We start from the raw sequence: 27622 nt of genomic DNA, 5'->3' as shown, positions 1-27622 counted from the left end.
ACTGTTCTAAAGGGATGTAATTTATGGACTCTGCAGCTATACATGGAACCCCAGAGCACATAATTTGGGCAAGTTGTGAATGGACAAGGTATTAACCAAAGATTCATGAAGAGGAGAGAAAGGACCTATAGTACTAGGCCACCTCTAGTACATATCAGGGGTTAGTGCCAAATTGCCATGCAATTCAACGAAAGCACAGCATATTCTTCAGTGCCTTTTCTAGTTTATTTTTAAATTAGCCAGTCATGGGTTCTTCCACCTCTTCAACTGGGAGATTATTCCACAGATCTTATACTTAGAACAGTCTAAATGTCTTTTTTGTCTAATTTTAGTTCACTCATTATATCATCCTAGACAATTCCTTTTATCCCAGCTATTCCCCCCCAAAACTGAAAGAAACATTATTCCCTATTTTCAAACAACAAGGCTAAAACGGTGAAATTTTAAATAATGATCAAGGAATTTTTTTTATTCATTTAAGTTTCAATATCATTACAGAAAATGTTATGGTACAGAGTTGTTTAACATTAGTTTTATTTCTTTGCTCATTTGATTTCCACATGAATGCTGGTAACATTAATATCTGTACAAGATCAGTCTTTGATTTTTTTTTTTTCAGTTTTTAGTTCTGTACATCTTTAAATGTATTGGTTAAAAAGGCTGTCAGCACTTAAGGAAGCAATTTTTTTTGTTTGTTCAAATAAAAGGTATCCAGTTACTGCCCAAGAGTACTGAGCCAGGTGGCTGCTGGGCCGAGAGATATCCCTGAACGCGCAGCGAGGGGGGAAACCTCGGGGCTTGATCGGGTTCCCAGTGCAGCCACTCTGCTTTTGGCACTGTGCACATCAACACGAGATACAAGATAAAGAACAAGCAGAAGCTCTCTGTGAAGCAGTTATGAAGCATACTAATAAGGGAAATCCAAGTGTTGTCTACGCTAGTATAAATAAGCAGACAGCCTTGTTTTAAGAGCATAAGTAGTTGTATCTTAAAGATGAGAAAAAACACAAGTTCTGCAGGCACCTACTGCTGTCTACTAAAAGCTACTGCTATCAGAACTAGCATTGAACACACAAAGCAATTGCAAGAAAGGAAAAAGTTGCTTTGATATAATCAGAATAAATTTCTTTGTTAAGATTTGTTTTTTTAAAGTTTTTTTTAAAAGGTATTTATTTAAATTCCATTTGAAATATAGTTCAAGATGTTGACTATACTGATCAACTTTATCCAATTCAGAAAATCTAGCTGTGCCGTTGCATATTACAGGATACAGTCAATGATATGTGGACATGCATCAAAGCTTCACTCTTGCTGGTGACATCATAGCCTTCCGATGACCATGACGTCCACCACCTCGCCCTTGTGAAGCTCCACGTACTGCTCTGTCTTTGGAGGTAGCATCAACAGTCCATTGGCACTACGCATACTCATCAGACGACTGCTCATCTGATTCCCTAGAGCAGAATGAGAGAAAGATTGCGGTTAACAGTACTACTACCACAATACGCGAAGATGGAAAAAAGGGCTATTCTTAGGAGAAGAATCATGGAGCTAATTTAGTCATGGAGCATGGGGTCTGCATACTCAACGGACATATGGCAAATACCTACAGAGTACCCAGGAGAGAGAACTTTTTCCAGGTTCTCCAAACTTCCATTCACTCACTTGTCCTCCTTGCTATCCAAGCTCCCACATTTCTTCCCCTTACTACCCCACCTTTCCACTGATGTTCTCAAATCTTCCTGTTTTCAGATTGCCTTCCCACCAGTTTCCACTGACACCATAGTTATCTTACAATTTGTAAGTGTGTCTAATCCATTTCATACAATAACTAAAAACCTAGCACAATCTACATAATTCATCCGCTCATAAGAACTCAGAACTCCCACTTGACACCCTCAGACTTGCAATATGTTGTGAAAGTGAACAATTTCAGCTCTGCTGGACCAACTGTAAAGCAAAATACAGAGGCAAAAGTCCCGACAGAGAATACCCTGCCTTTGGCTTCTTGGTGTTCAAACCTAGGGACTGACAGTGAGAGCATTCCAGTTGGTATCAGCTGTCTGCCTGGAACATGAGAAAAGAGGTAGCGCATAAAATAACCAGGAACTAAACCATGTAAAGCTTTACAGATAAAAATCAACATCTTGAATTGCCCCTGTAAAAGTGGCTATTCAGTCAGAGGTGTAGAGCTCCATGTGCGAAATCTACCTATGTAAGCAGTGAGACACAATCAGTACTAACAAGTCTCCAGATAGTCTCCAAGGAAAGCTTCATGTAGGATGTATTGTTTTAAACCAATCCGGAGGTGACAAAAGCATGGGTAGCTGCAGCATGATCTACATCCATCTGAGAGAGAGGCAAGGTCAACTTACTAGCTACATGCCGATGGAAAAACTACTCAAGTACTGCTTCAACCTAGAAACCTAGGAGCAGCTGAGGATCGAACAGCACCCCCAGATTGCAAATCTGGTGTAAAAAGTGACCATATCCTCTTGATTGAGAGAATAGATACCACCCTCAGCTATCTCTACTGGATGTTTCTCCCATTCAGCTAGCAACATCTCTGTTTATTTGGCATTAAATTCAATCACCCAGCTCCCATCCATGCCCCAACTTGTATTTAGTAAGTGTATGAGTGTGGAAGTGAGCATGTGAGGAAGTGCATGTCTATGAGTGAGCACAAACAAGTGTGAGTGAATGTTTATGCAAAAGAACATGTAAATAGGCAGGCTGAGTGTATGCAAATGAATGTGTGTCAGGGAGCATGAAGGCAAGCAATTGTGTAAAAACTGGTGTAGGCTAGCAAGTCTGTGATCTACAGCATCAATGAACTTGCATGTAAGTATGTGCAGGTGTGTGTGTGTGCATGTGTATGTTAGCAAACATGCAGTTATAGGCATAAGTGTGTAAATATGTGTATGTATTTGTTTGTATGGTGGATGTTTGGGAGCCTGTCTGTGGGTGTGTCAGTCTACGTAAGTGGCTAACCTGTACTCTGTGCCCAAGGCAGTGGTTCTTGGTGATGCCAAGTCAGTATGCACCGATGGTATTCTGGGCGAGGATCCAATTTTACATCACATGATAACTGCAGGAGAAGCAAAGAGAGGAAGAAGATACAGGCTTTCATTCACATTTCATTAGACAAGCTAGACTTTATTCTGCTTTAGTCATCTGCAACAGGATTGTCAGCTCAGTTCTGACTGTAGAATATTTACTACTGGTGAAGGTTGGGTAAACTCACACAGCTAGTACATTTTATCCCAAGTTTACCTATCCACCTCTGGGGTGGAACACAAAAGATTTTGTAACTGCAGAGCAGCATTATATAACTGTTTAGGACTAGGACTGTAGAGTAATTTATGCAATTGAAATTGTAGGGAGAATTAAGATTGGCAGGAAGTAATTATCTCAACCGGATAAACCCAAGAGCTAATATTCCCTGCTACTGTCAAAAATTCCATGGGCAAGTCAAGTGGTCAGGACCTCAAGCTTACATCTCATTCGAAAGATGGTGCTTCAAACAGTGCAGCTCTCACTAATTACACTCTGTGGTATTGGTTGGGTATTGACTCAGAGGGAAGAGTGGCATCTAGTTAATCAACATCAGCACTTCCTACAGTCCAATCCTTGTGAGATCTGATAGGATCCCTGGACAGAGTGGCATGACTGGTTAAGAGGCAGAAAGAATAGAGCTTGCTGTTGGGATCGCAGGTAGTGTTTGCAGCACTGACAGTTTACCAGTCCATAGATTTTTTCTAAACTGAGCAAATTCAAAACAGACTTCATTAAGAGGAGAGAAACATGGACACAACAGTGATTTTATAGACACTATCTCAAAACCTTCCTATTTTCATTCAACATTCTGATGTGAACAGAGAGGATTCTGATAGGTTAAGTAAGTTGGGCTGACTATATGTTTCCTGCATCTCTAGGTAATCCTTCTACACAAACTTAACAGCTGAGAAAAGCTTAACAGAAATCCCCTTTGCTTTCCCCCTTTTTCTTTTCATCATTTCAGTCCACGTGCTTGAACTCACCACATCCTGTGCCCTCCCACAGGCAGCTCTTCCTGCAATTGTCTGAGCTACTCTTTCAGGCACTGCCTTTCTTATGCTCTTATACTATGTCTCTGACCTTCCTACTATTACTCAAAATTCTGGTAAAAAAAGTCCTTCCTCACCCCACCCCATCCCACCCCACCGCCATAGTTCTGGGCTTTGGACAGTCAGTTCTTTCAAATGTAACATCAATATGACTCAGCAGAACATTTCTTGATATCAATGACCTTTAAACATTTTAGTACATTATGTAAGCTGCAAGCTTATGGGTGTCAGCTTGGAACACCAGCTAGGATTGCTTTTCTTATCCTTCTTGGATTAGACATCAATGCAGTACTTTTTGACTTGCTTCAGTATTACTTAGTGGACCATGTACATCTTCAGAGGTGCCCTATGCACAGCTGGTACATCCAATGAAATGGCAGCACTTCATAAAAACACTGCCATGTTCTACAATTACACAGTACCTACAGAAAATTCCAGCCTGGAAGAGTTTAGCCCCCTTCCAAATCCAGAAATTGGCTGGAGGAATGAGCTAGAGGGAAAGCCAGCTGCTTATGAAATGCATAAGAGTTAAATGGCCTCCATTGCTCAGTGAGTTGCAACCTGCACTGTCAAGAACATGCATGGATGAGACTGATATTACCCACTATTCAAAGTAAAGGGTCTGGGAAAAATGAAACAGAGATGCGTTTCATTGTTTCAATGCGTTTCAATGTGTAAGTGAAAAACGGATCCATCTTGCAGTGATTTCAGGAGCTAAAATGATCATTAAATGAAGCTAGGAATGATGTTAAATGAGCAAATTTGCTAGTATGTGGATGGGCTGGTTTGATAGGCCTAACAGGACTAGCTGGACTGTTATGCAGGAAACTGGGATATGCTTGATTCCTTGATCCAGTCTCCTCTTTCCCTGGGCTGACAGTAGCTTGGAAGAGGCATGGTGGAAATTTTACACTCAGCCCTGGGATTGGGGAGGAGACTGGAGAAAGGGCCTCCAATAGCAACCTCTAAGCCAACCCTAAACTATTCCTCTCCCTTCTCAGTGTAAACACCCATTACATCTTTTCAGTCAATTGTCTTATGACCTTTAGTTTTTGTTTAATCAAATTCAATCTATATTTAGCTTTTTAAAATCTTTCCAAATCTTTAGTCATCTGATCTATTCTCTGCTGTTAATTCCCTTCAATTTATCATCATATCTCTAGTGCTGAAATATCCAAAGTTAGTCAGAGTATGGGGGTAAGGGGGAGTGGGGCGGGCTCACTGAGCCTGTCAGACAGCAGGATCTCAAATATATTTTTCAAATATCCTATATTTGAAAGTCCTTACCCTGGCTTTGATAATGGTGGGCCGAGGATCCAGGATGCCTTGCATTTTCCTCAGTGCTGGGACAACAAAGAGATTGCAGGTGACAACAGCTGATACAGGATTTCCTAGAGAGAAAAACCCAACAGTAGTTCACATGTGAGTAATTCTGAGTTAAACTGTGAAATGATGAAATAATCTCACATTTCCATAGCAACTTTCATCCTAAAGGATTCCAAAGAGCTTTTCACACTATATACACAGGAAAAACTTCACTTAAATCTGGAGTGGCATATGGCAGTTGTTAAGCAGTACACAACTTTACTACTCAGGAGTTTAGGACAAGAAGTGAAGCAGAATATTGTAGTCAACTGAAATTGAAAGGGAAATTTAGGGCCACAGAATGTAATTTATCAGATTTTAATTCAGACTAGACATTGGAATAATAACTGTACTCTTGTAAAAAGTGTCATGGAATCTTTAATGACCGCACATGCTCAGATTCTTCAGGTATTAATTGGGAAGTTGGTTTTTGGCAGTATAATGCCCCCTAATATCATGCCAGCAAATTGTTTTAGTACTAATTCAGAGGGACTAGCACCAGCTACTGATATTTAGTATTGACAGAGCGAAGAGTACCACCTACTTTTTACAAACAACACTTCTTGCCAACACCTGGGCTGTCCTTGGTGACAACTCTAATAATATACATTATACAATTAGGTAAATGCTCTTCTCATCTATCTCCTGAAAACAATCAATACAGGAGAGAAAGAAACCCTAAGCACATATCTAAATAAATAAATAAATAAATAAATAAATAAATCACTATCTCATGAAGAAGTGCAGTTCTTTTGTGGTCATAAACGCATGCAAGGTAAACAGAGTAAAGCAAGTTCTTCCTAGCTTCAGAATATGCAGCTTCCGGTCCACACTGCTAATGCAACACTGAGGGTAGGTCTATACTACCGCTTAAGTCCATGTGACTTATATCTCTCAGGGGTATGAAAAAGACACCCCGCAGCCATGCAAGATATATCGACCTGAGCACTGTCCACACTGACACTTTGGCCTAGTCCACACTAACCCCCCACTTCGAACTAAGGTACGTAAATTCAGCTATGTTAATAACGTAGCTGAATTCGAAGTACCTTAGTTTGAACTCACCGCGGGTCCAGACGCGGCAGGCAGGCTCCCCCGTCGATGCCGCATACTCCTCTTGCTGAGCTGGAGTACCGGCGTCGACGGCGAGCACTTCCGGGATCGATTTATCGTGTCTAGACAAGACGCGATAAATCGATCCCAGAAGATCGATTGCTTACCGCCGGACCCGGAGGTAAGTGTAGACCTACCCTATGTCAGCACATGCAGCTGCACCAATGAAACGCTTCTAGTGTATACCTGCCCTCATTCTGTGCATATTGATTTTCAAAGAGATACAGTGAAGTGAGGCAATAATGCCCTCTTTTGGTTCACACATCTTGAGCATGCAGTGTTGTTGTAGCTGTGTTGGTCCCAGGATATTTACTCCTGGAGGAATTCTGAGCCACTGCGCATGTGCAGAATTTATGTCCCCCACAAATTTCTTTGCTTCCCTGCAGAAAAATGACTTTCTGACGGGGAAGCAAAGGGAAGCCACAAGAGCGGTCATGCGACTGTTCCCAGCAGTGTGTTTTGGGTGCCCAGGGCAGCTGGCAGAAAGGTAAATCACTGTGGGGCAAGGGGTGGGACTGGGGAAGACCCGGCTGGTGGCTCCTACTCTGGGCCAGGCTCAGTTGCCAGTCCCTGGGCTAGGGAGGATGGGACTTCCTCTTCCCGTGCATGGCATCCGGGGCCATGACCCACACCCAGATTTCTCCCCTGGCTGTAGGAAGCTCTGCACACTCCACTCCCCCCCCCCATGCTTCCTGCATCCATCACTCCTCAGCTGCAGGGGGAGGGATCACTGTACAGGGAGCTGCTCCCCCATCCACCCAACCCCTGTGCATCCAGACCCCCTGATGAACCCCCACCCGGACCACCCCAATGAGCTACTTGTGCCTGAATCCCCATCCTACCGAGCCCCAACCAGCTATACCTGGATCCCCACCCCACTGAGTCCCCCAGCATCTGGACACACCCCCACACCCTCACCCCCTGCCAAGTTCTATCCCCAGACCTAGACCCGCCCCCCCGCTGAGCACCAACCACCTTCACCTGGACCCCCTGCAGAATCTCATTACCGTTGCACACAGAAACCCCCCCAACAAGCACCTATGCATCCAGATCCCTTCCACACCCAGATCCCCCACTGAGCCACCTGCACCAGACTGCCCCACACAGAACGTTCTCAACCCACACATGGATCACCCACACTAAGCCTCTTCACACTTGGATCCTGCCTTGCTGAGCCTGTCCACCTGCACCTGGCACAGAGGGGCAGGGTTTTGGGGTGCTTCTGGGGCAGGCCAGGTCCTTGTGTTGTGTCAGGGTTGGGTGCGGCCTCACCGCTGAGTCTGTGTCTCGGGAGGGAGCTGCGTAGTGATCTCTCACCTCTGTGCAGCCAGTGGCCTGTGCTCCCCAATGCCATGCTGGAGCCTCCAAATTTATTTGACAAATAAAATTTGCAGTATTTTAAAGTATTGTGCGCAGATTTTTTATTTTTTTGATGCAGAATGCCCTCAGGAGTAAATATTAGAGAGACAAGGTGGGTCCAATAAAAGATATTACCTCATGCACCTTGTCACAGCTTGAGGATGACAAATAAGACTACAGTTCTGTGACATATTCTGGGACTGTCTAGTTTTTGTCTATATTAGTGGTACGTCAGATTCTGTGATTTAACTAACACAGATATTCCTGCAGAGAATATCCATTGGGAGGGTGGGGAAATAGGCGGAAAGGAAACTGCACTACATTATTTAAAAAGACAAAGGAAGTCTCTGGATAGAACAACTGTAGGTCCTGTGCTCCATCACATAGTTAGACAGAGGTAAGAACTCTCTAGCATACCCTCAAATAAACCCTTTGCTGAATAAAAATTGGTGGGAAAATCTCAAGTGTTTTGTGCTTAGGAGAGCAAGTGCCAGGCCTCTGACCTTCATGAGGCACACTGGTTTTATTTTATGGATCTCTGTACCTGTGGAGAGCAACAAAAATCATTACAAAAATACCTTACCTGGCAGTGCAAAGATTATTTTTCGTACACCATCAATATCCAAAGTTGCAAATGTTGTTGGCAGGCTAGGGGGAAAGAAAGTTGTTAATAAATACACTGAACTCGTATCTATCGTGGCTGTGCTATTATAATGTATAGATTACCTTCCATTCCTTTCAAAATCTGAAATTTTCCTTCTTTCCTTTATTGTCACTGCCTTTTTAACGCTTAGAGCACTGTGAGCATAATCATCCTCATTACACTGTGTTGAAGAACTTAAGCTGATTAAATTCACCTCCTTGCCCTCATCCCTCCCTCTCTCCCAACAATCACCTTAACCTGCTCCTCAAATGCTAATCCTTCTCCCTAGTAACCAAATCTCCTCCCAGCTTCCTGACCTTGTGCTAATACCCATTCCTCCTAAATTGTTCTAGTATTATTAATACTTAATCATATTGTAGTGGCCCATAGAATCCCAATGAAGGACTGATTACTCTAACCATACAACTCCCACTGCCGCTCTGGATTTCTCTCTTCTTGCTGACTCTTGTCTCAATTCCTTGAGCCTCTGGGCAGCCACTCTCCAATGACCCAGCCCCTAGAGTACTAACTCAAACACAATCTCACCTCCCATACTATTAACTACACGGAGTTTCCAGGTGTCATCCACCTGGGACCTGCTTAGTGTTCCAAGGGTTAAGGACTTGCCAAATGCCTTCATTCTATTTAGAAAAAGTGCTGCTGCTACAACAGGTATTTTCTGTTTTTCATACCTGTTCTTTATTATTAAGAACTAGCCAGCCAGCCAGCCAGCCAACCAACCAACCAGCCCTGCACCAGCTTTAGCCACAATCAGAATTTAGAATCCTGAACTACCTAGTTTGTAAACAAACCACCCTCAATAGTTATTGAGACAAGGAGCTGAGAAAAGACTCCATAGTCTTGGATTTGGAGAAAAGAATTCTCTGCTCCCAGAAGACCCACATTTTTCAGTGGATCCACAGAGCACAGTACCAGCACTACAGTGAAGTAGTGGTGAGGCAGAAGCAGTACGTTCTGTGTGTTTATATATAAAACAAGCACATAAAACATCCTGCATCACCTCAGAATTCCTATATGCAACATTTAGACAACAAGGAGCATTACAACCTAGATGCTACTCCATCCTCCTCTTATTTAAAAGCTCCTTGTTGTACCAATATAGGTGATGTGAATTCTGAAGTGAAGTGAAATGCTTAATGAACATATCAACAGCCAGAATGTCCGTCCATTTCCCAGCTGCTTTATAGCAAAGCTGGTGTCTGAGCTCTGGCAATATATTTAGGGCTCTGCACATTTTTTAATGTGTTGATTTTTTCCCTGTGATTTCCAACATAGAAATATCTGTTGCTAATCAGCAGTAAGCTTTCAATTCTGGTTAAATTCACTAGCAATGGTAAGGACTGATTTAATTAGGGTTGATACTACTTCCTTCCCATATCCAACTATCCAATGGTTTATATTAGGTTTTAAAATAGCATCTCTACCAAAACAGAACAAAAACCACGTGTAGCAGATTTGGCACAAGGTAAACTCCATCAGAACCACAAAATTAAAAATATTTCTTACCCTGGTTTCATAAAAACTCTGCCAAAGTGAATCTGTGCATGAAGGTCAATGTCCAGCACCTGTTTAAGATAGTCCTGTTTACATTAAAAAAAAGAAAAAAAATATTAAAGTAACATCAAAGTTGTTTACAGTGGTTTACAGCATCAAAGATGTCATGTACATGGAGGCCCTGTTTAAAGTGTTATAAACTAGTAGGGAATTTCCAGTACTAGAAAGGAGTAACTTGCAGAAAGATGGGTGAGGAAGAGGGAGCTATAACTCTTTTAGACTCTGAACATGCAATTGACTCAGTGTGGATACAGGGATCCTTGCCCAGTCAACTGCAGTACTGGCATCTTCAAAGTGTCCAAAGATATTCACTACAGGAAATTTTTAATGCCAGCTTGTGAAATCTGGTGCATACATTCCAAAGACAAAAACATTTTTCTTTATGAGTCAGGGCTAAGACTCAAACCCAATAAAACTACTTTTCTTTTGAGACTGTAAATTAGCTACTAGTGGAATTCAGTGATCAGCCAGTACCTTTCAGAACTAGGATGCACTGTAGACCTCAAAGTCTCTCAAAAGGTCACTGTAGTTTTTTGCAGTGTTATTGTAGCCACATTGGTCCCAGGATATCAGAAAGAAAAAGTGGGTGAGGTAGTATCTTCTATTGGACCAACTTCTGCTGGTGACAGAAGTTGGTCCAATAAGAGATATTACCTCACCCACCTTGTCACTATAGTTTTTGTAATTTCTTGGGGACATCATATAATTCACAGCTATAGGTTATTTAACTAAAGTTTCTGTAAGAGGGAAATTAGTGAGCCTACACTTTCTGTGCGTTGGTTCAAGTTAAATTATTTTGGATCAACACAATCAGTCCATTAGATCAAAAAGTCTGGAATTCCTTATGCTGTCTCTCTGTTGATAATAGCTGTGCTCACAGATGTGTATCATAACTGAAAATAACAAGCCTATATAAGTTTATTTCTATTAGACTCCATGCATCTTAAATTAGGTTATCACCTGCAAGAAATGTCAGTAAAGAGAGACTTTAGAAGCAATGAACCCGAGGTCCCTACGCAGATTTCTGACTTTTTTTCTTAAATCTATTTTGTTCAAAGCTCTGACCCTTTTTCTGTCATGACACAAATTCTTGATTGTTGACTCCATTAAGTCCTTGTCTTTCATTTGCCATCTAAATTCTCCTTAAGATGTCTTCAGATATTTCATGAACACTACCAAGAGTCCAATATAAAAAGGATGGATGCCTCAAGGAATTGGAAATGAGATATGGAGCCTTTCAGCTTTAGGCTACTGTCTCAAATGCAGTCTAGATGAGGAGTGAGCAAAAATTATTGGCATCCAAAGGCTGTTCAGATACCTTTGTGAAATGAGGTGGTGGTCTCAATTCAGTTCCTAGTGGCCATGTGTCTGCATGACACCACTGTTCTAAAAATTCATGGATCAATCAACACTTTCCTTTCTGATCACAGTTCCAGGGCCAGTGACTGTGGACTTTACAGGGCCTGAAAGTAATTTTTACTGGTCCAACAAAATGTTTCTAGTTCTCCCTTAATGCAAGATACTAGCCTTTTGAAGAGAGTATCTGCTCAGAAAACTGACTCTAAAAATGGAACCATTGAGCTTACTGTTTATCATCTCTCAGTGACTCCATATAAAATCTGCTCTGTTACACCTAGATAAATGTTTATTTTAACTGCCATTCATGCAAACACAACCTGGGATAAAAAAGTCCATTTGATTTTTTTCCTTCTCATATGTCACCACAAGTTTTAAAGGTTCTCCAGGCCCACTTATGCCCTTTGTGACATCTGTCTTCACTGATTTTGCACAGGTACTACCAACTGCAACTTAGCAAACAATTCTGTTGATGATTTACAAGAAGGCAAATAATCCAGCTCACTATCTTTTGTGTGTGCTGTCTCTACAGAGGTAAGAGGAATAAAACACAACAAAAACTATTTTAAGGTCAGCAGATATAGCTCTGATACACTCAGAGAACAAATCTTTCAGTAAGAAGGAGCCAGTTTTACACATTCACTTGCAGAGTAGCTTGCACTGCTACTACCCACATTTTATACTCTATGGATAAAAAGAAGTCTTTAGTCTTCAGATGCTGTCAATCCAGCACCTTTCACAAGCACTAAATTTATATGATCACTCCTTAAATGAAAACTAGATACAAGATGATTTTGGAAAGGGCTGATTCCAACAACACTTAGAATCTTCCCAGCAATATCACATACCCACTATAGTATTGAAACAAAAGCATAAAAGAAGGACAGTATTAAAATTATTTTTTTAATTAATCCACCAGCGCTGGGTCCAGGGACCTGGAATGGCCTGGTAATAATCATGAATACATTAGCAGTTGCCATCAGGAACTCCTGACCTCATGCCTGGTATTCTTACTGCAATGTAGCAACCATGCTTCGGCTTATACCTTTTCACCCATGGACACGCCTCCTGATGTGATGATAACGTCCGCACGGCTGATACCCTCATTCAATGCATTCAGTAAATCATCTGGGCTGCAAGAAAATCAAAGCAAAGAGATTAATGAACAGAGAAATATTTTTAGGTACTGGATAAAGTAAAACATAAATAGATCTTTGCACACTCAAAATATAAGGTAATCATAGAATCGTAGGACTGGACGGGAGCTCAAATGGTCATCTAGTCCAGCGGTTCTCAACTTTTCCAGACTACTGTACCCCTTTCAGGAGTCTGATTTGTCTTGCATACCATAAGTTTCACCTCACTTAAAAACTACTTGCTTACAAACTCAGGCATAAAAATACAGCACACTATTACTGAAAAATTGTTTACTTTCGCATTTTGTCTGTATGAAATTTTAGTTTATACTGACTTTGCTACTGCTTTTTATGTAGCCTGTTGTAAAACTAGACAAATATCTAGATGAGTTGATATATCCCCTGGAAGACCTCTGTGTACCCCCACACTGATCTAGTCCAGTCCCCTGCACTCATGGCAGGACTAAGTATTATCTAGACCATCTCTGACAGGTGTTTGTCTAACCTGCTCTTAAAAATCTCCAATGATGGAGATTCTACAATCTTCCTAGGCAATTTATTCCAGTGCTTAATCACCCTGACAGTTAGGAAGTTTTTCCTAATGTGCAACCTAAATCGCCATTGCTGTAATTTAAGACCATTGCTTCTTGTCCTATCGAGAGGTTAAGGAGAACAGTTTTTCTCCTGCCTCCTTGTAACGACCTTTTATGTATTTGAAAACTATTATCATGCCTCTCTCAGGCCTTGGCTACACTTGTAAGTTACAGCGCTGTAAAGCCTCCCCCAGTGCTGTAACTCACTCCCCGTCCACACTGGCAGGGCACTTGCAGCGCTGTATCTCCCTAGGTACACCACTGCAGGTACTCCACATCTCCGAGAGGAATAACAGCTGCAGCGGAGTGGCTACGACTCACGGGTGTGAGTGTAAACGCTTGCAGCGCTGTACTAATCACCTGGTCAAGTGGCCAATCCTCTCCATTGTTGTGACCGGCTGCAGGAATGCGTAAGTGCCGGTTTCAAAGCTCGTACCACAGAGAAAAGCAAACAGTTTGCAGCTTGCTTTGAGTGAGTAAATGAATGAGCAGGGGGCCGGGAGTTCGGAACTTGCAAAATAGAGAGCTGACATGCTCCAAAAAGCACTCTTTCTCCCCGCACACTCCCTGTCACAATCCGCCCCCCCCCCCTCCGTTTTGAAAAGCACGTTGCAGCCACATGAATGCTGGGATAGCTGCCCATAATGCACCGCTCCCAACACAGCTGCAAATGTTGCAAGTGTGGCCACACCACTGCGCTGGCAGCTGGCAGTGTGGACAGACTGCAGTGCTTTTCCCTACTCAACTGTACGAAGACAGGTTTACCTCACAGCGCTGTACAGCTGCAAGTGTAGCCAAGGCCTCAGTCTTCTCTTCTCCAGATTAAACAAACCCAATTTTCTCAATCTTCCCTCATAGGTCATGTTTTCTAGACCTTTAATCATTTTTGTTGCTCTTCTCTGGACTTTCTACAATTTTTCCACATCTTTCCTGAAATGTGGCACTCAGAAGTGGACACAATACTACAACTGAGGCCTAATCAGCACGGAGTAGAGCGGAAGAATTACTTCTTGTGTCTTGCTTACAATATTCCTGCTAATACATCCCAAAATAATGTTTGCTTTTTTTTGCAGTAGTGTTACACGATTCTCTGTTTTCTTTCATAGGACTGCACACCCTTCTTAAGTAGATAAGCCAGGTTTACTCATGAGCAAGTGATCTAATCAAACACCATGTAATTTGATTCAGTTCTGGCCAAGAGGTCTATGAAGATCATTGTTAGAGGTATATAAATGTGCAAGACTAGAGCAATAGGGGGCACTACAGGTTAGGACTGAGGTGTACTGGCAGAACAGCATAAGGGGCTCTGGCACTGGAAAAGCAAAATGGCCTTCAGGTTAGGATTTAGGTGCATTGGAACAGCTGCTTGTGGGAAGTTTGCATAGTGCCTCACCACACTTTGCCAGGCTCTAGTCCACGCTATTAGTCTCCCATTGTCATGAGCAATAAATCCATTCATAAAGATTAAAAAAGATGAGAGTGATCCCTTTGCTTGGTCCTCAGCACATTGTCTAAAGTCAATCCCAATTTCCCAAGCTTTTTCGCTAGTTTTATTCCACAGTCAACCAAGGGAAAGTAGGGCTGTCACCTGACATAACATACACTAGAATAGATACATATTCAGACACCAAGCCCTTCAAACAGGGATAAATACTTTGCATCCTATGTTGAAGTAGAGATTCAGACTGATGCAGAATCAGGAATACACTGTATTTAATGGTGAAAATACTGTAAATGGGGCTGAGTAATGGAAGGCCCCTTAATAACATATCTAACCAATCCCTTCTTCACTATTATGCTGACATCTTATTTTTTGAAAAATAAACATTTATTATTAAATATCCAAACTTTCATCTTCAAAGCTGAGTGACATGGATTAAAATAAATTAAAATAGTTCCAAGCTATCTATCCTTTCTACTCTTTATATAGTTGTACACCAGAGATCCTAGGATGCTGTTGCAAACTGCAGGAGGCCACAGTGACCTACTACCCACCAGTCATTACACACAACTAAAGGGTAGACCCATGCACTGACTAGGAAATTTCACAGGCAATACTGTTTGGCGTGGGTGGAGATTGGGTGTGCAGGAAAATGGTCAGGGGCTGATAAATAATAGACATTGGTAAGAAAGAGTTGTACTTTGCCAATATAGGGGGAACATTAACTGAAATAACCAGCCCTTCCAGTATATGGTTGACTCCGATTATGAGCAAATTAGTGTATCATCCAGTACATGGTATTAAGTCAATTGTCCCTTATAGTACATAGCAGATAAAACATAGTGGCACTGACCAAAAAAATCCAACAACAACAAAAAACCCTACAATGTTAACATAAAATAAACACTAGAATAATTTTTCTCCAATATATTACATTCAAACTCTTTTCCCTTAAACTTCTGCAGACAGATGATCTAACCCACTCAATTTTTCTGGTGTTTTGTTTATGTAGGATTTCCATTCAACACTCCACAACAAACTGTAGGTGTTTAGCAATCTTCAGGATCAGATTTTTCATCTGTTATGGACTGAAAATGACTGTTCTCATGTTCAAAAGCATAAATTTAGAGCAGGTGTTCCCAGTTTCTGTTTCTGAGCCCCCAAACTACCCACATTTTCCTCCCAAGGCCATGTTTCCCAGAATTCATTGCATGTTACACAGAAAAGACCAGAAATGCAGTTCTCTTGCTGTTCTGTACTCACAACTTTGGCTGCTTTCCCCTTCCAACAAAGGTCTATATTCCTGCTCACCTTCGCATTCCTCCCAAAGTCATGAGGGGCTGCTTATCTCTTACTGTTCCAAATGTCTTTGGGGCTAATGGTGGAACTCACAGCAGCCCTTCAGCCTCAGAACTCCTCCTTCTCCCTCTTTCTGAAAACCATGGCTGAGCAGCTCCCCTGTTTTAGAGCTTACAGTGTGGACACTTACTGAGCCTGAGCACTGCACAGACCCAGGGCCGGCTCCAGGCACCAGCTTGCCAAGCAGGTGCTTGGCGCGGCCACTCTGGAGAGGGGCGGCACGTCCAACTATTCGGTGGCAATTCGGCGGACGGTCCCTCACTCCCCCTCAGAGCCAAGGAGCTCCCGCTGAATTGCCGCCGCAGATCGCAATCGCAGCTTGCACTGCTACTACCCCTCATAGGTGAACACATGGGATATGTCTATACTACAGCTGGGAGTGAGCCTCCCAGCTCAGGTAGGCAGACTCCTGCTAGTGGGGCTTGAGCTAGTGCACTAAAAATAGCAGTGTGGACACCGCTGCTCTGGCAGAGACTGGGACTGTCAGCTATTGCTGCAACCTCTTTCTGTCTATTACTGTTCAGCTACTATTATATTGATGAATAAAACAGAAGATGCCCAGTCTGCATTAAGAGAAGTACAGTTACCATGAGAAGCTAAGAGAAGGGGATTCCTGTTTGTCTATATATCCATTCTACAGAAAAACAACATTAGAGAATGCACAGGCAAGCACTCAAAACTTGGCAAATACAAAAATAAGAGTGCACGAGTAACCTTAACTTTGCCTCCTTCTGCATATATATTGTAATACTGTATTTAATTATTTGATAATTATATTTCTGTAGTGGTAGTGCCCAAAATACGTTTGGGAGTGTACAAACATATAGGAAGGGACAATCCCTGTCAAGGTCTGCTGTTTCTAGAGGCATCTGCTGGAATCCGTGGTTCAAGTGTGGGTCTGGAAGTTTTGGGAATCTTTCTTAAATAATACAATATAGTACACCTCTACCTCGATAGAACGCTGTCCTCGGGAGCCAAAAAATCTTACCGCGTTATAGGTGAAACCACGTTATATTGAACTTGCTTTGATCCGCCGGAGTGCGCAGCCCCGCCCCCCCGAAGCACTGCTTTACCACGTTGTATCCGAATTCGTGTTATATCGGGTCGCGTTATATCGGGGTAGAGGTGTATAATTAATTTTTTCTACAACATTGGATATACAAAAGAAACACCATCTACTGTAGTGTACACCAGACAGAGAGTCCACAGACATCATTTATATAGCAGATGTGTAGAGAGTGAGTGACCTGCCAGCACTTTTCCACAAACTTCCATAACTGGTGTGGCATAATGCAGGTGTTGTTCAGTGATGTTGTATTTTCTCTTTAGGAAAATGCAGTGAGAGTAGGGTTGTGTGGAAAATGATTTTCCTAACTTGAAAATATTTTAAAGATCTTGAAATGTTTCTCAAATTGAAGAGACAAAAAGTCAAAATCTAGAAAATATTCACGAATAAAAAATAAACCACCCCAAAACAACAAAACCTTTTTTTTTCCATTTTGGGTCAGTTGAAACACTTTGTTTTGACAATTTCAAAATGTTTAATTTTGATTTTGAACGTTTAAAAAACTTTTTCAGTCTAATTAGCCTAAGTTTCTAAATGAAAAGTCATTTTGAACCAAAAAACCCCAGATTTTGTCTGAAAATCTCAAAACTAAATGTTTTTCTGTCTAACTTATCTTGGTTTCATGAACAGTTTCTGATTTGTCAAAAAATTCCTGCCCAGCTCTAAGTGAGAACTTTTGCCCCCTGACTCAGTGCACTCCTGCAGACAGATTCCTGGAGTGGAACTAAGTGATGGTGTGGAATGGGCTAGAAGAAGAAGAAGAACATGATACATGCTCATTTTCCAATGTGTCAGCTGGTAGGATAAAGGTCTGTAGCAGGGAGAGAGGGATTAGAATGTAAGGTGCTTTGCTCAAGGAAAGAGAAACCAGCTGTGACAAGAAAACAAACAAACAAACACAAAAAGACAAAATCTCTTTCTTTTAGTTAAATAGCATCTGTGTGATTTAAGAATTGGGAGTGGAGGATTTTGATCTCAGTATCAACCACTCTTACTATTTCAATTTCACATGGTGGCCAAGATTTCAAAAAATAGGAGCCTAAAGTTAGTCTCCTAAATCCATATTTAAGTGCCTAAATAAGAGGCCTGAATTTCAAAAGTGATGAGCTTCCAGCAGCACTCACTGAGATTAATGGAAGTTTTGCTGAGTTGTCAGAACTTTTGAAAGTCAGATCACATTGTGATGGGTTGGATCACAGAAACCCCCCTGAAAGCTGCCAACTGATGTGCCAAGACTACCCCTGCTCGTATTTTCCCTGCCAGCTCAGGACTCCAGCACCTGTCTTGCTGAGCCAGACACTCCCATCTGCTCCAACACAGACCCAGGGTCTGAATTACTTGCCGCAAAGCTGCAGGTTTACCTGAAAACAGCTCACAGAAGTGTGCTTGTCTATAGCACTCAGATGCCCAACTCCCAATGGGGTCTAAACCCAAATAAATCCGTTTTACCCTGTATAAAGCTTATACAGAGTAAACTCATAAATTGTTCGCCCTCTATAACATTGATAGAGAGATATGCACAGTTGTTTGCTCCCCCAGGTATTAATACATACTCTGAGTTATTTACTAAGTAGAAAGTGATTTTATTAAATACAGAAAGTAGGATTTAAGTGGTTCCAAGTAGTAACAGACAGAACAAAGTAAGTTACCAAGCAAAATAAAATAAAATGCGCAAATCTATGTCTAATTAAACTGAATACAGATAATCTCACCCTCAGAGATGTTTCATTAATTTTTTTCTCAGACTGGACACCTTCCAGGCCTGGGCACAATTTTTTCCCCTGGTACAGCTCTTGTTCCAGCTCAGGTGATAGCTAGGGGATTTTTCATGATGGCTCCTCTCCCCCTCTGTTCTCTTCCACCCCTTTATATATCTTTTGCATAAGGCAGGAACCCTTTGTCCCTCTGGGTTTCCACCTCCCCCTCACTGGAAAAGCACCAGGTTAAAGATAGATTCCAGTTCAGGTGACATGATCACATGTCAGTGCAAGAATTCATTACCCATTTGCCAGCACACAAATATACAGGAAAACTCACAGGTAAACACAGCCATCTGCAGACAATGGGAGTCATCAAGATTCCAAACCACCATTAAGGGCCCAGACTTTGCATAATTACAATAGGCCCTCAGAGTTATATTTCATATTTCTAGTTTCAGATACAAAAGTGGTACATTTATACAAATAGGATGTTCATACTCAGTAGATTATAAGCTTTGTAATTATACCTTACAAGAGACCTTTTGCATGAAGCATATTCCAGTTACCTTATATTCACTTATTATCATGTTTTTATAAAACCATATAGACTGCACAACGTCACACATATTTAAGTACTTTAATATGGAATTGGGAGTCTAAATTAAGGTTCCTGTTTTTGAAAATCTTGGTCAGAATGTCTATACTGCTCTCTAGTGAATGTTGTGCTTTGTCTTGATATATTAATTATGAAATCACACCAAGATTATTTAGCCTGAGTTATTTGCAAACCAGCTAATGAAATTTGTCTATCACTGTTATGAAGCCTTTATCTGTGTAGAATCTAGGCTCTGAATTCAGAATTCCTATTAACATCAATTTTAGGCCATAACAGACCCTGTTCTTGCCATCTTTCTGAGTTAAACGTCTGAATCTTTTCCCCCTTTCTTTGCCCTACCCCAGACAGATTCAGTACAGACTGTAGAAGAGCCTCACCAAAGGCCACGTCAGCTCTAGAAACATGCATGATTGCATAGTGCTCGGAAAATGTGTGCACTGAAGACTAGGTGGTGGACTTTGAAAATGTCCAAGATGGATATGGTCTTCAATAAGGCCACAGAGGTAGACTGAGCCCTGGTGGAATAGGCAAGCACCCTAAATGGAGGATGCGTATCTGAGGCGTTGTGACAGGTCAAGATGCATCCCAAAACCCATTTTCACAATTTTAGGGTGGACATTGGATGTCCTTTCACTCTTTCCATGATGGAAATAAAGGGTCTGGAAAAAGCCCTGAAAGGCTTAGTCCTATCAAGGTAAAAGGCGAGAGCTCTTCTTACATCCAGTGTGTAGAGACTGGCTTCTCTCTCTAGTGGAGTGAGGTTTGGGTCAAAACACTAGTAGATGAATGTCCTAATTAATGTGAAGTTATGATGAAACTTTTGGTAGAAAGCGAGGGTGGGGATGTAATGTCACCTTGTTGCAATAAAACACCCTGAATAGTGGGTCAACCAAAAGAATCCTACCCAACTCTTCTGGCCACGGTGATGGCTATGAGGATTTAAAAGAAAAATGAAGGAAAGAACAACTCCCCATAGGTTCAAATGGCAGTTTTCTCTTTGAGGTCACATTGTGGAGGAGGTTTTTTGATGGGAGGAAAAGGAAAACCCTTAATGAATCTCACAGTGGTCGTCTGAGCGAAGACTGAAAACCCTTTGCTGGGGGGAGGTGAAAGGCTATAGTGGCAGCCAGGTGAACCTTAACTGAGCTCAGAAATAAACCCATGGTTTTTAAATTTTGCAGGAATGTGTGCGAGGAAAGACTTGAGAGAAGGTATGGATCGTTGGGCATACCACACTTGAAAACACTTCCATTTCTGAAGGTAAGTTGTCCTTGTGGCGGGTTTTCTACTGTTCAGCAGAACTATTTGAACCTCTGCAGAGCAAGCCTGTTCTATGCCAGAGACGCATCAGGGAGCCAGGCTTTGAGGTGCAATGATGAGAGTTTGGGGTGGGTCATAGTGCTTAACCCTTGAGTCAGAAGAAGACAAACAGGTAGCTTTAGGGATAGGTGAAGTAGATCTGGGAACCAAACAAGTCTTGGCCAAGATGGTGCTATAAGAATGGACATCAATCTTTCTTGTTTCAGTTTGTTCAGTAATTTGAGGAGCAATGGCATGGGGGGGGGGGGTAAACATACAACAGGACACATAAGAAGGGCATCTCCGAGCAAGTTGCGACCATGTCGCCTCCTTGAGCAGAAGTGCCGGCACTTCACATTGAATGGTGTTACGAAGAGATGGAAATGGCTGCTCAGGCAGGCTGCTATGGCATTCTGTAGCCCTGGTAGATAAATCTCTGAGATCTCTATGCAGTAGGATATGCACCAATTCCATAATTTTTGGACTCTGCATATAAAGCATGGGATCTTGTGCCTCCTTGTTATTTATATAATACATTGCAGCCCTGGTTGTCTAGCATTACTCTGACTGAGTGGCCCCTGTTGTTGCGTAGGAAGTTGCTGCAAGCATAAAGGACTGCTTTGAGTCTAAGAATGCTGATATGGAAAGACATCTTTTGGGGGGTCCATTTGCCTTGGGTTGTGAAATCCTGGGAATGAGCATCTCAACCTATCAGGGAGGCAGTGGTGGTGATGATCTTTGTGGGGGAAGAACGTGCAAATGGAATTCCCACACAAACCTTCAGGGGATCCTTCCACTTGCTGAGACAGTCAAGGAACCTCACAGGTATTGACACCTGCTTGGACACGTTGTGCTTGTTGTGCATGTAGGCAGACCTGAGCTAGGTGTGGAGATATCAGAAGTGTAGTCTTGCCAGGGGTGATACAAACATACAAGCTGCCGTCTGGACCAGGCGTTGAAGACAAATAAGACAAAAGAGTAACAAGCTGGGTCAGCTAGTAAGCTGACACTGTGACTCTCCATGTCAAGACATAGGTGATGGAGAAGGAACTGGAGTGGTGGTGCGGGTCCACCGCTCCCTGTATATCCTTGCATCAGAGTATGAGGGTGTGTTGGGCACAGGCTGGATCTGTGGATACGGCTGACAAAATCTCAGATCAGGAGTGCATAGGCGCATGCACATCCTGACATGGAGCACCCATATGGATGATAACTTGAAGAAGAATTACGAGTCTGAATATCCTTGAGATCCACATGAAGATACAATCACGTTTGAATCTTGCTAAATTCTTATGGCAATGAGTTCCACAGTCTAGTTATTTGTTATTGAAAAAGTATTTCCTCTGATCAGTTGTGGATTTGCCACCTTTTAATTTCACTGAAAGTCTTCTTGCTCTTGTGGTACAAGACAGGGAGAATAGATGTTCCTGCTCTACCTTCTCTCTACCATTCATTATATACTTTTAGCATGTCCCCTCTTATTTGTCTCCTTGCTGGTGGGAATAATCTCTCTGGGAGACTGGATGACTCTGATGGAGAGTAATAGCCTACTGCCTCTCATTTGTATTCAATTTAGGTTAGTAATAATAAAAAGTCACCAGTATCTGACAGCTAGTCCAGCCTATAGAAAATTAGCTAAATTAGTTTTGGGCCTCATGGATAGATAGCAACATCACAATACCCACTACATTAGGCACTAAATGGCCACCTTGCTGGCAGTCTCAGCAGACAGACCAAAGAAATCAGATGACAGGCTTCATAATTAGTGATTCACTTACTGTGTTTATGATCTTTAGTATTTTTTAAACATGACATTTCTTTAATCTCAGTATTATTTTCCAGAGACTCACTGTAGTAGGAAGAACCTCTGTGGTGCACAAAGAAAACCCATTGATTAAAATATTACATATTGTAATCCTGTTCATCACCAGTCCAATTTATTCAATATGTACAACAATGGAACCAAAACACGACATAAATAGGCATGGAAAACCCTTCAACTTTATTTTGTCTGAAACTTGCTTCTCATCTCCACTAGAGGACTCTGAAAAAGCCATTCACATATCTGCATTCTCTATGACGTATACACTTTTACACATTCTGCTAGACACATTACAAGCCTCTCTGTACTTGTCATGGGAAACAGTGTGGTGGTGGGAAAACATGTTGGTATAAAGACTCTCCATATTTGAAGAGACTGATGTGATGCAACTAAAAGACAGATATTGAAAAATGAAAACAAACTCAATTCCTAATTCTGTCTCTAATACGTCAGCAATCTTTTTCTTACGCACACATTGAAATTTTCATTTTTGAAATGTTGATCAGCTATCTGAGGATAATGACTAACATTAGTCCTGATGCTACTATGTGAATTGGGAGAATGGAGGGGTGAAGCTTCTTACTAATACAGACTGCACACAGCAGAGCAAAAGGAACCATACAGAACTTCCAGAATATTGAAGTTAGCTAATTTATAATCAGTTTACATCTACAGCATTTACATGTGAGTTCCTTTAACATAATCTAGTGCCCCCAACCCTGACACACATATACGGTGTATTGAACAATCCTGAACCAATAGAAGATTGACTAATTTCTGTGATCGTGTGCTTGGCTCCTCTGCCACAATACTTCTTATTCAGTATGCTACTAACCACAAAGTAACTGCCAGTGTTTGGGTTGGGATTGGATATAGGGAGTTTGGAAACTCATCTCATGGACCAACCACTACCTTGATTCAATATGAGGGATACCTCCCCATCTGAATGAGGGGCCTGTTCCAGGAGTCTGCCTTCAGAAACTACTCAAACCTGAATATTTCCAGAAGGCTTGGGAGAAAAAAGTTCCTCTGATAGACCATTCTTTATCAGTGGTGGTGGTGGCATCCTCCACCATCAATCAGGTGGCCCTCATTCACCCTCTCCCCAGGCTTTGGCCTTACAGGTCACCTTGGTTTATAAATAGCTTGCAACAAAGTGAAGCAGGAGGAAAGACAGAGTGCGGATGGTGCCATGTAGGCCATAGTAAATCAACTGTAACAAAGATTTTTTTTAAGGTGGCTGCATGGGCGGCGCATGAACCGCCCGGTGGGGGAGGCTAGCCCCTGGCCCCTCCCCTTCTGCCCCAGGCCTCCCCCCTCCACAACCCTTTCTGCCCCCTGTCCACCACTGGAGCCCAAAGCATTCCCACTCTGGCCACCGGCACCCCCGCCCCAGTAGTCCCAGCCCTAGAGAGCCGGGTGGCACAAGCACCCGCCCCAGCTGCTCCGAGTCCTGGCAGCAGGCCAGCCCGCTCCGGCCCTAGCCTGGGCCACAGGGGAAGAGCGGGAACTGGGAGCAGGCAGGAGAGGGCCTGGGGCAGAGCATGGGCAGTGACATGCCAGGCTGTTTGGGGAGGCTCAGCCTCCCCTGGCCTGTGATATGCACTGCCCAGGGGTGGCTGTGTGTGAGGCATGTGACTCCATGACAGCACCTGCAAAATATTGATTAGCAAGTTTGTTTTGACTACTGGGCAGCCTACACTTGGTGGCTAATTTAAGTTCCACTTGTGAGGAAATTTATTTTTAATTTTCATTTAAAATTGCTCAGATTCAAGTAAAACTGTCTTCCTCTGTGTGAAAGTGTGTGTTCTTGAGAAGACAAATGAAAAGGCTTCTCTGATGGGAGTTTTGGCCAGTGTCACCCTCTAGAGTCTAACGTACTAGGATCACTTTATTCAACAACCTGTGCTTGAGACTCAGGTCTTTCCTGGTTTCTTGAGGCCAGTGGGGAAGAACTGTTGATGGAAAATATCAGTGAATCCTTGAGGATGAGTTGAGTGCCAGCTTCCCTTGAAAAAGCACATGTGCAGCTGCTGTTCATAAAACAATCACTTGATTTTGGTGATGTGGCCAATTATCACTCTGTATCTAATCTTCCAATTTTGATTAAGATAACTCTCCCAATATCTAGTTGTCCCAGTTCTCCTTGACCCTTGTCTGCTTGGGTACAGACTGAGATACAGATACAGCATGGAGGCTGTGTGGGTTGCATTGTTGGATGGATCTCCTCCTGGCAACAGATAACTATCAGGTGTCCATGCTGGTATTTTCAGATTTAACAGCTGCCTTCAATATCACTGAGTATGAGGTGGTGTCCACTCACCTGCAGACCCAAGTGAGAGTACGTGGGCCTATTTTGGGTGGCTTTATTCTTATCTTGCTTAATTTCTCAAAGGCTGGTAGTGGACAATTGCTCCCTCTGCTTGAGGGTATTCTAATTTGGGGTTCTGCAGAATTTTATTTTGTCACCCCTTTTGTTTAATGTGGCTATATGGCTGTTGGAAGAGTTAGTGAGAAGACATGGATTGCTGGGCCTTCTGTGTGCTGATGATACTCAGCTCTGAAAACCAGTCATATCAGACCCAACCAGAAAAGTGAATTGCCTTACCCAATGTTTGGCTGATAGAGGAATGGGAGAGATCTACCTGGCTGAAACTAGGTCTGTGTAAGACTGGGTTGTTGTTGGTTGGCTGGTGGAGGTGACCAAAAGATATGGTAAGGCTAGTATCTGCCCCATAGTTTGAGGGTTCATGTCCTGTTTTTGTTGTTCATGTCCATGATCTAAGAACTGGGCTAGACTACCAGCTGCTACTAGGTCATCAAGTAGTAGCAACAGCAAGGACAGCTTTTTTTATTTATATATGACCAGGATATTGCGAAGGTTTCTTTTTTATATCCATGTCTCTTCCTATGCTATACCATTGCAGCTGTGGTCAACAGAGGCTTGAATTAGAACCCTCTTTTTATAAAAGAGAGAGAGTTTCTAGCAGGGTATTCTCATTAGGGGCTCATAAATTTGGAACCCACCTCCACCCTCAGTCTAAAACAGCCCAAATCTATTCTTAAGGGAATGCTGCAAAGCCCACCTATTCTGACTGGCTTTTGGGAAGGGGTAAGGAATTGTAAGCATAGCAAGGAGTGTGGGTTAATAGCGATTCGGTATTTATTAGTTATTGTTGGAGGGAGTTGTAAAAAATGTGTAAATGCATATTTAATTGTCAAAGTCACTTAGAGCAATGGAATAGGAGCTCTTTTAGTTATTTTTATGTATAAATCAAAATAAATACATAAAGTAACAATGATAAAGGAAGATGAAAAATAACCCCCATTGACAGTTCAATTCACCACTCTTACTTCAGTTTTATGATGGCATAGTGCCACTAATTTCAATGGATTTATGCCATTTTAAAACTAGAATAATTCAGGGGTAAATTAAACTTCTCTAAAAATTTTTAAGTTTTTCTGTAACATGAGTCATATAAAAAGTCCTTGATTGTTTGATTTGTGTAAGGGTTTTATTCCAATTCTTTTGGGATGACCTGCATAACTCACCCTTGGCTTCACCAATTGAGTAATATAGGGCATCCACAGCTCAGACCTTATAAAATCTTTGACGACACCATTCCACATTCCTTTTAGCTATGTTTGCAAAATACTTTACAATCCTTGAGGATGAAAAACACTACATAACATTATATTAATTTATTATTATAATTATTATTATAAACTGAAGGAGTTTGTTGGCTGAGTTGTCATTATGAAGGCAAAGCTTTAACATTTGAATGGCATTTAAAAAAATATTTAAATCACAGCCAGCCAACAGCTGTTAATTTTGTCTCTTGCTTCATCTGCTGTACAAACCATGAACAGCTTCATTCTGGATAGATGGGGAAAGAAAAAGTATTTGGAAAGTACTTGAATTCTAAAATAAAAGGCAAAATAATATTTGTAAGTGGACATATTAAGAACAGGATCAACATCATTCTTCAAGGCATAATATAGCCAATGAGAAGTGCAGGATAAAAACCCTGCTGACACCACTGCTTAATTGGGCAGGTACAGATTGGAGGTTTTGGACTTACTCTGAAAACACCAATTATTGGCCACTGCTAGAGTCAGGATACTGGATTTAATGGACTAATGATCTGATCTGGCATGGCAAATCATTTCATATGTTTGGCAGAAAATGCCATTCCTGGACATTTCCTTCACTGAGGCTTGGTCTACACTAAACCCCCAAATCGAACTAAGGTACGCAACTTCAGCTACGTGAATAACATAGCTGAAGTCGACGTACCTTAGTTCGAACTTACCGCCGTCCAGACCCGGCAGGCAGGCTCCCCCGTCGACTCCGCGTACTCCTCGCGGCGAGCAGGATTACCGGAGTCGACGGGGAGCACTTCTGAGTTCGATTTATCCGTCCAGACTAGACGCGATAAATCGAACCCAGAAGTTCGATTGCCTGCCGCCGAACCAGCGCGGTAAGTATAGACAAGCCCTGAGAAATTATGATCGGTGCTAAGATATTATGGTGAAGAAGAGCAGATAAGTAGCTTACACCTAACGGGAGTTTTCCATGAGAAAGTCTCATCTCCAGGTAACAAAACTACTCACCTTCAGTTGGTGATCTGCACATTGAAGGTGATATTCTTGATTACACAACAGAAAAAAATCCAGCTTTACTGACACAAAAGAACAGTACATTGGTCATACTGATTCACAAATCATACTCTTTGTATTGCTCTTACTCTTATTGCTACTTACAACTTTGTACGTACTGGAGATAGAGCTGATGAGAATATTTTCTCTGTAAGGAAAATATGAAATTTATGAAGTTGTGCATCTAGCTAATTAAGCAGAGATACAAATTTCCCCTGGATAATTAGAAATCTCCACTTTCAGCAGATTGCTTCTGCACTAAGAAGCAGGAATGTGCTTTGTGTACATATTTCGGAAACTGCAGACACTGCGTTTTGCTTAAAGAGTCAGTGTGCTGTTAAGTCTGTTTTAATATTCTCTGCTAACTGTGCCAATTTAACAAGCACATCACCAGTTCTGCTGTGCATTTTATTG

At 42.0% G+C, this 27622-nt stretch overlaps 1 protein-coding gene across 49 annotated transcripts in view; it reads right to left on the bottom strand.

The window, feature by feature from the left end:
- Positions 1 to 441: 441 nt before the first annotated feature.
- Positions 442 to 27622, bottom strand: part of GPHN (gephyrin) — a 534893-nt gene continuing 507712 nt past the window's right edge. For all 49 annotated transcript variants that reach the window (XM_065592887.1, XM_065592897.1, XM_065592862.1 and 46 more), the window contains 6 exons: positions 12563 to 12650; positions 10114 to 10187; positions 8527 to 8591; positions 5394 to 5497; positions 2992 to 3088; positions 442 to 1454 (listed from right to left, as the gene is read on the bottom strand). In XM_065592887.1, the coding sequence (XP_065448959.1) occupies positions 1321 to 1454; positions 2992 to 3088; positions 5394 to 5497; positions 8527 to 8591; positions 10114 to 10187; positions 12563 to 12650 (562 nt within the window). In that variant the 3' untranslated portion in view covers positions 442 to 1320. The remainder of the gene's footprint in view (positions 1455 to 2991; positions 3089 to 5393; positions 5498 to 8526; positions 8592 to 10113; positions 10188 to 12562; positions 12651 to 27622) is intronic.

This window comes from Chrysemys picta, chromosome 4, assembly GCF_011386835.1.
Source record: "Chrysemys picta bellii isolate R12L10 chromosome 4, ASM1138683v2, whole genome shotgun sequence".
Lineage (NCBI taxonomy): Eukaryota > Metazoa > Chordata > Testudines > Emydidae > Chrysemys > Chrysemys picta.
This window is presented reverse-complemented; position numbering and strand designations above follow the sequence as displayed.